Genomic DNA, 9,447 nt, shown 5'->3' with positions numbered 1-9,447 from the left:
CCTGTTAATTTATATAACTTTTAATTTTTCGAAAAACTAATGATTTTCTTATCACAGGCAGATAATTTTAGCCTCCCGTTTTGTCTATTTTAATTTTGTTTTCACTATGTTTTTCTATTCTTTATTGTGTTTGTAATATTTTATTTATTTTTTTCTGTAGATTTTGCCAATCAGTCTTAATCTGTAAACCTCACAGACACCTTTGTTTATTAAAACTATCTCGTGGTTACATGTGTATTCTGTCATGTGGTTTTCAATCGTTTTAAATCAAACAATTGTCAAAGTTCAAGTATTTACTACAATGTTTTGAAAATGTGAAAGTACTTTGTAATCGAACAAATGTCAACAATAATTTCCCACCAGTTGAAATTTCCTGTTATTAGTTTTACATTGTTTAACTAAGTAGGATATAATAATAGCTCTTTACATATTGCATAGACAGTTCGATTTAATTTACAAATTAATATCTTTTGGTTGCTGTCACACAATATACCACTCCTTTAGCCCCCCACAAAAAAAAAAAAAATTATCTTCAATTTTTGACCCCCCCATTTTAAAGAAAAAAAAACCCTTTTTACATCCAAAATAAAAATTTTACCAACATTTTTGTGTGATTTTTAACTTCAAAATTAAGAAGAAAAAAAACACACTTTGTATTTATACCCCCCATAAAAAAAATAAAAAAAAATTTTTGTAAAGAGCACACCAAAACCTTAATCCTGTTTTTTTTTATAAAACTCATTTTTTCCCCTAAGGGGAGTAGTATAGTACTTGAACGACTCCAGCACCCCCCTCCAAAAAAAAAAAATTTGACCCCCAAAAAATTACCCTCATTTCAAGTAAAAGAGCCCTAAATTTTCATAAAAAAAAAAAGCAAAAAAACACCCCAAAAAACACCAAATTTTCTTACTCCCAAAAAAAAACCGGGATAACAGGCAGAGAAAAAATTCTGTGGGATTTAAGAGAAAAAATAATTTCCCCAGTGCGCCCCAACCTTGATTTTTAATTAATTTTATCAATATAGTCTAGTAATAAAACGGATCAATACTACTACAACTTAAATTGCTTTTTACATTTGCTATTTAATAGGACATGACTTTTAAATAGACTAAATCGATCATTGGAAATATTTACATGGTTGTCAAGAGTATGTTTACATGTTGCCTAGACAATGTTGTCATCACATGTAAACATATAGCAGACTGGTGCGGTCTTTCGTTTCAAATTAACAGTGGTGAGAAGACGTGAATTAATGTTTCAAGAAAGTAATTCTACAAAAGAAATACAAATGGAAATTCAAGAGTGTCAGGTGCAGCCTCAACCACAGAACTGGTCATGGAGTTTAGAAGAAAGTAACATTTTGATAGAAAATATCAGTTACTATCAGAAAATGATTGAGACAATCGAAAGAGCTAAGAGTTTGGGACCGGTTAAACTTCCAAAAGCTCCGAAAAGAAAGGTGCAGGACTTATTTAAAGAAAAACTGGGAAAGAAAAAAAACAAACTATCACGACCCCTGAAGAACTTCACACCTTTCTAATAAGCAGAAAGGCGGATTTAACAAAGACAATTTCGAGGCAGAAGTTTTGTTTTAATATAGAAGGCGACCCTGTTAAACAGTTACAAGAAGCATACAAACACTTGGGAAGACATAACGCCCAAGGTATGCTGTTTAACATTCTTTTCGGTGATTTCCTTAATGCTTTGAGAGACTGGTTTATTTTGGCAAAGGTCAATACAACGTGGGACACATGGTTATCAACTCAGATAGATATATCTATACCTCATGCTCGGAAATTAAGACAACTTTCTAATCTACTTAAAGGATTTAAAGGTTTTCTGAACATTAATGTTTCAATCAATGATATTCTTTCAAAACAAGAACTTATCAAACAAATGTTAGCAATGGATCAGTTTGCCACCTTTTGGAGAAAGGGAGACTTTATTCCATGGGATGATGGACTTACTCCGTCACAAGAAGTTTGATATGTATGTGATATTGTATTCCATATAAGGAGTGATCATACATGATCAGTAGGTGGGACAACTCTTTACTATTGATTTTCTTATTCCATATAAGGAGTGATCATACATGATCAGTAGGTGGGACATTGTAACGGTTATTCATAACCGGGTAACTTTTAGTGGATGTGACAGATCTAACTTTGAACAGTGATATTATGTTTATAGTGTTTGATTTGTATGTATTCATTGCACTTTTGTTTTCAAATTAAAATTTTGAAACTGATTATTGTTTTGGTAATAAATTAACCGTAAGTAAATAAAGATTTAAAACTTAGTCATCTGTAATTCTTGTTCATAGAAAGAACCTGTTATTTCTTCGCCTTTTAAATCAATTATTTTATAAGTAAAAGGAATTGTATTTAAAACTTTTTCAATTACAAATATTTCTTTAGTCCAACGAGTAGTATAACCCTTTTCAAATTTACCCTTCTTTTTTGTTATTCTTACTCTAGTACCTGCTTTAAATTTAGGTTTTTTAATGTTCTCTTCTTTTTCTGGATATAAATTTTTATACACTGTTAATTCATTTTTTAATTTACTTGCTTGAACAGGTGTCATTTTAATTGAAGAATGTACTGTATTATTATAATTTTTAACTAATTTATCTAGTATATCATAATATTTAAAAGTTTCATTAGCAGTAAAGTATTTATACATATGTTGTTTCATTGTTCCTATCCAGCGTTCCACTACACTGGATTTTTCTTCATTCTCAGTTGAATATAACTTTATGTTATTATCTTTTAACAATTCTTTTACTTGTCGATTATAAAATTCAGATCCTTTATCTGACCAAATATATATTGGTTTTCTTTCTTTAAATAATGTTTTAAATGGTTCACTTACTGCTACTCCTGTTTTATTTTTCAATGGAATCAACCAACCATATTTACTAAAAACATCAATAACTGCTAATAAATATTTATAGTGTTTATTTTGTTTTGAATATTGTTGTATATCTATCAAATCAACTGCCCATGTTTGATCTATTGAATTAACATAAACACGTCTTTTAGGAAAAGATTTTACAACTCTATGATGTAATTCATTTGCTAATTTATTTGTTAGATTTGTTTTAGACATTTTTAAGTAACTAAAATGTTTTCTTAAAAAATGGAGGCAAAAAAGGATAAAATTTTATCCAAGCGAGGAGATTCATATAAACTTGTTTTGACAAAAGAATATAAACATAAAGCAAGTATTTATGTATTTAATTATAAAATTAGTCTAAAGGATGAAAAACAAGAAACATTTACAAATGCTTTTGAACACATGGTAGACTATTCCATAAAAGATTACCCTAATGGAAGAATTAAAATAGTACCTATTCATGAAATCATAATTACTAAACATAAAAGCTGGCCTATAAGAACATATAATACAGTTAAAAAGTTATTCATGGATCAAATGGAAAGATTATTAAATAGTGCTGAAGAATTAAATTTAGAAGAAGTTATTTTTGAAGTTACTGTTATACCTAATAGAAAAGGAAAAGGTAGGGGTTTAAAAATATTAGATGTCACAAATAAAAGAAGTATTATCCAAATAAAAAATGATGATACAATATGTTTATCAAGGGCAATTGTAACTTCTTTAGCTTCAAATAAGTTATTAAAAGATTTTACAGATTCTCAATTAAAACATATCAATGAAAGTAGACCATTACAAAAAAGATTAGCTGAAGATTTGCATGAACAATCAGGAGTAGAAATAAAAGAAGAAGGTAATAATTTAGATGATTTAAAAGCTTTTGAAAATTATCTTAATATTAGGATAATTGTTTTTACATCAAATAGTACAGAATATATTGTATATAATGGTAATGAAGAATATAATGAACAAATATATTTATATTATCATGATGAACACTTTGACACTATAACAAATATAACAGGATTTTTAGCTAAACGTAGGTTTTGTAAAGTATGTTTAATTGGTTATACTGAACAACATACATGCAAAGATAACACAGTAACAACTATCAGAAAACAACATATTTGTGATAAATGTAACAAAACATATACAGGCAAAAATCACAAATGTGGTGAAAAAATATGTTTAATATGTTATGAAAAATACACGGAAAGTAATGAAGAACACTTATGTTATATGAAACCATCAGTACCAAAACAAGTAAAAAATAATAAATATATATATTTTGATTTTGAAGCAAATCAAGAAACAGGAATACATATAATGAATTTTTGTATAGCTTACGATTTAGAAAATATTTATTGTTTTAAAAATAACTATGTAAAAGTATTTAAATGTGATTTCAATATTGATGATTTAAACTTGTTAGAATTAGACATAGATGATTGTTTTAGTGATGTAGAAAAAATTAAATATGAAACAAATTCTGTAATAAACAACTTTTGTAAATATTTCATAAGAGACAAATTTAAAGACTACACTTTTATTTCACATTATGGAAAAGGTTATGATATGCAACCGATTTTAGGATATATTGTAAAAAATAAAATTGAACATAACATAATTTCTTCTGGACTAAAATTAACAGCTATGTTTATTAAAGGAATAAATTTAAGATTCATAGATTCTATAAATTTTACATTATTTGGATTAGCTGCTTTCCCAAAAACATTTGGATTTGTGGGTAACAAAGGTTATTTTCCACATTATTTTAATACAACAGAGAATCAAAAATATGAGGGAATTTAACCTGATAAAGAATATTTTGGTTATAATACTATGACAATTAAAAATAAAGAATTATTTGATGAATGGTATAATAAAGTTAAAGAAAAAGAATTTAAATTCTATAAAGAAATATTTTATTATTGTCTATTGGATGTTTTAATTCTTGCCAAAGGTTGTACCTTATATAAAAAATTATTTTTAAATATATTCAATAATTGTATCGATCCATTTCAATATATTACAATTGCTCAATGTTGTACAAAAATATTTAAAACATTAATGTTGACAAATGAAACAATTGGAATTCACAAAAAGATGACAATTAAAGAAGTACATTCACAAAAATCAATACAATGGTTAGAGTATATTTCTTTAGAATATAATATAATGATTCAACATGCTAAAAGAGGAGGTGAAAAGAAATTATTCATTAATAATAAATGTTATAAAGTCGATGGTTATTATTATGATCGAAAAAATAAAATGCGTAATGTTTATGAATTTTTTGGATGTTATTGGCATGGATGTCCAAAATGTTATAGTCCTGAAGAAATATGCAAAAAAGATAGAAATAAAAAAACTATGAAAGAGTTATATAATGAAACTAAAGAAAGACTTAAAATTATTAAAGATAATCTAAAACCAAATGTAAAAATTCATACAATATGGGAATGTGAGTTTGATCAACAAAAATATCCTGAAGTTGATCCACATTTAAAACCTATTGATAAAAGAGATGCATTTTATGGAGGAAGAACAGAAACTATTCAATTATACAATAATCTTTCTGATTTAAAAGGTAGATATGTAGATTTTTGTTCTCTGTATCCATCAGTAAATAAATATTGTAAATATCCTATAGGACATCCTATTACATATACAGATGTTTCTGTAGATGATTATATAAAAAATAATTATTTCGGAATAATGAAATGTAAAATATTACCACCTAAAGGATTGTATCACCCTGTTTTACCTTATAAACAATCAACTAGTGATAATACACATAAATTACTTTTTGGATTATGTAGAACATGTATGAATAAAATATCTTTTAAATGTAAACACATAGATGATCCTACTTTAAATAAACATGATAAAATACATGAAATAAAAAGATGTAAAGAATGTAAAAATATTAAAAATGAAAAATGTATACATTCTGATGAGGAAAGAGTTATAGTAGGTACATGGTCTACAATAGAAATAGATAAAGCAATAGAAAAAGGTTATGAATTACAAAAAATATATGAACTAGAACATTTTGAAAAAACATCTACAGATATATTTAAACTTTATGTAGATACGTTTATGAAATATAAACAAGAAGCTTCAGGATGTAAATGTGATCCTAAATATTGTAAAAATGATTGTAAAAACGATAAAGAATGTAAAACAAAAATACAATACATTATAGATAATACTGCTTATGATTTAGATATTGACAAAGTTAAGTACAATTCAGGATTAAGATTTATAGCTAAAATATGTTTAAATAATTTATGGGGACATTTTGGTATGAGAGATAATTTTACACAAAAAGAATATTGTTTTACTTTAGAACATATAACTAAAATAGTATTTAATGAAAAATATAAAGATATAAGTACTATGATATTAGATGAAGATATTGTTTTAACAGAATATAAAAATAAAGAAGAATACTCTAAACCTAATCCAAGTGTAAATGTTTATATAGCTTTGTTTACAACAGCACATGCTAGATTAAAATTATACGAACTATTGGATATTCTACAAGAAAGAGTTTTATACATGGATACAGATTCTTGTATTTATAATGATGATGGTTCTGAAGCTTGTAAAAAGATAGAAAGTATGATGGGAAATAAATTAGGAGATTTAACAGATGAAATTGTTTCAAAACATAACGCTAATCATATAAAACAATTTATATCTGCTGGTCCAAAAGATTATTCTATGAAACTAGATACAGAAAAACTAGTTAGCTGTTGTAAAGGTTTTAGATTAAATGCTGAAGTTGAAAAAAAGATTACATTAGATAAAAAAATAAAAATAGTTACTGATGAAAATGAAAAATATGAAACTGTAAAATATAATAATATAAAAATAGGAAAAGATCATCAACTTAAAACAGTTAAACAAGTTAAAGCTTATGATTATATGTTTGATAAAAGAATGGTATATTGTGAAAATGAAAATCTAATTAGAAGTTTTCCTTATGGATATTAAAAAATATATAATTTAAATTTTTATTTTAAAAAATAAAAGACTAAAAAATGATTGAAGCTTATACTGAGAAAGATGATCCTGACGCTAAAGTTATATTAGGAAGAATAATGTTATCAGATTATCAGATATGTTGTTTAAGAGATGATGGAGAATGTCCTTTGACTCCAAAACAAATGGAAGTAATGGAAAAGTTTGATGGTAAAAAGTTATCTAAGTTTCCTCCTGGTTGGGATGCTTTTATTAGACCAGATAAAGTTTATGAATATGTTTTTGAAAAACCATGTCCTGAAATTTAATTTTTTATTTTATTTTATTATTTCTCTATACCCCCTAAAAACAGAAAAAGTACAGGAATAGTACATACTTTTTTCTGCAATTTTGCTGTTTTTACCAGGAAAAGTAAAGAAATTAGGGATTCTAATTTTTATCAATTTTTTATTTTAATTTCCAAACAATAAAACCAGTTAATGCCATACCACCAACAACAAATGCAATCTCTCTATTTTTCTGGTCTTCTGATGGAGTATAAAAATCACTTAATGTAGGTTTAGGTGATAATGAAGTAAATTTTTTATTCGTGACACGATAGTATAGTTTCATTGCCTGGTCAACATCATCAAAAGTCTGAACCGCATGATGTTCCTTTTGTAATTGTTCATTTATAAAATCTAATCTTTGTATTCTTTTTTTATTCCATTCTGCTTGTGCTTTTTCTAATTTTTCTATAGCTTTATCATGTCTTATTTTCTCTTCATTTGCATTACTACCCATATGTGAAAATAAATAATTACTCCCTGAAAATGCAAAAGCATTTGTTATTGCCCCACCAAGCATCATTGTTAAAGCACTTGCCATTTTATAAAAACAAAAATTACTTCATAATATCAGCAGGTATAATACCTTGCTTAATCAACATATCTTTTGTTGCCATTGCAAGTAATATATCAATGGATAACATTACAACATCATTCATATTAAAATCCACTTTTGGTGCTGGCCTCCTTAATACCTTTTTACCTATTTCTGCATATCCAACTGTTAACAATGTTTCCACTCCAGCATGATATAACATATTTGCTATTTGTTTTCCGTCTTTTTGAGTTGTCATTTTAATGTACTAAATTTAATTAAATTCAAAAGGATCAATTTCTTTCTTTTGTTTTTCTGGTTTTGTTATTTCTTTAATCATTCTTTCTGGTTTCTTACTTTGGTTGTAAAAAAACAATCCCAATCCAACAATACTTATAGAAAAAAGTACAAATTTATAATCAACTAGGGAACTGGAGTGTTTCTCAACCGAAGGAATATGTTCGTTTGATTCATAATCTGTTTCTGTATCAGAATCTTTTGTTATTTGTTTGATTTTTGAATTTTCTTTTTTTAATTTTTCCACTTCTTTTTTTCTCAATTCTGCATTTCTTATTCTTACTTCTGCACCTTTCTTACCAGCAGCTACTCTTTTTGGGTCTTTTGGTTTGGGTTTTTTAAATACTTCTTTTTTTTCTTCTTTGTTTTCTTTTTGTTCAGGATTTTCATTCATCATTTTTTATGTCATTTTTTTCATCTTTTTTTTGGAAATCGAGCGAAGCGAGTGGTTCGATATGTCTTGCTGTTGTTAATATTGCAGTAAAAGGAGCAAGATACATTCCATATCTATAGTACAGTTCACAACATGTATTAGTTAAAGCATTATTGATAAAAGGATCTTCCTCTAAGTCTTGTATCAAAATTGGTGGATTAACAACTTTGAAAAACTTTGATACACCCATAACATATAAATTTATAAAAGAGTTTCCTAATGTCTTGGTCATACTAGCTCCCAATCTTGCTTCATATTTGCAGTATAGTTTGTTTATTTGTTCTGTTGTCATTTTATCAATATCCGACAGTTGTAATTCTTTACCCAGATATTGTTTACTACTCCCACCAGCAACAACAGCTGATAATCTTTCGCGTTTTTTTTCTTGAAGGGAACCGTTCACTTCGCTCGCTTCATCATCAATATTTATGTGTTCCACAATTTGCTCGCTTAATAATTCTTCAGCATTCATTTTATACGTTTCAAAAAACGGATATAATTTATTTTTAACTTTAAAAAAATTAAATACAACATATCCAACCAATGATAAGACTGCAGTGTTTGTTGCAATTGTTAGTATTTCCAACAGCATTGCTTTTTTTATTGCTTATTTTTGGTTAAATTACTTAAGAATTACTTATTTTGGTTAAATTACTTAAGAATTACTTAAGCATTACTTAAGAATTATTTTGCTTATTTTGGTTAAATTACTTAAGAATTACTTATTTTGGTTAAATTACTTAAGAATTACTTAAGAATTACTTAAGCATTACTTAAGCATTACTTGAGAATTGCTAAAAAAATCAATTAAGTAACCAATAATCAGTAGGTTGATCTGTCTTTAATATTAATTTACGATGTTTCTTTTTTTTAAGTTCTTCCTTTATTCTTTGTCTTTCTTCCAAAGTAGGAATAACATCATTTTCTCTTAGACAATTATCAAAACTATCTCTATCTTTTGTGTAGAACAT

At 26.6% G+C, this 9,447-nt stretch overlaps 1 protein-coding gene across 1 annotated transcript; it reads left to right on the top strand.

Moving 5' to 3' along the window:
• The first annotated feature begins 5,001 nt into the window (after window positions 1-5,001).
• Window positions 5,002-6,897, top strand: LOC139497560 (uncharacterized). The gene has a single exon (XM_071285790.1). It carries the CDS (start codon window positions 5,002-5,004, stop codon window positions 6,895-6,897), a length of 1,896 nt encoding a protein of 631 aa, XP_071141891.1.
• The last annotated feature ends 2,550 nt before the right edge of the window (window positions 6,898-9,447 follow it).

The sequence above is a fragment of the Mytilus edulis genome, chromosome 12 (assembly GCF_963676685.1).
Source record: "Mytilus edulis chromosome 12, xbMytEdul2.2, whole genome shotgun sequence".
Lineage (NCBI taxonomy): Eukaryota > Metazoa > Mollusca > Bivalvia > Mytilida > Mytilidae > Mytilus > Mytilus edulis.
Note: the sequence above shows the minus strand (reverse complement) of the source record. Positions and strands in the feature narration are given on the sequence as shown.

Bases quoted from the DNA above. Each gene is read 5' to 3' on its own strand.
- LOC139497560 (XM_071285790.1), top strand. From the start codon at position 5,002: ATGACAATTAAAGAAGTACATTCACAAAAATCAATACAATGGTTAGAG.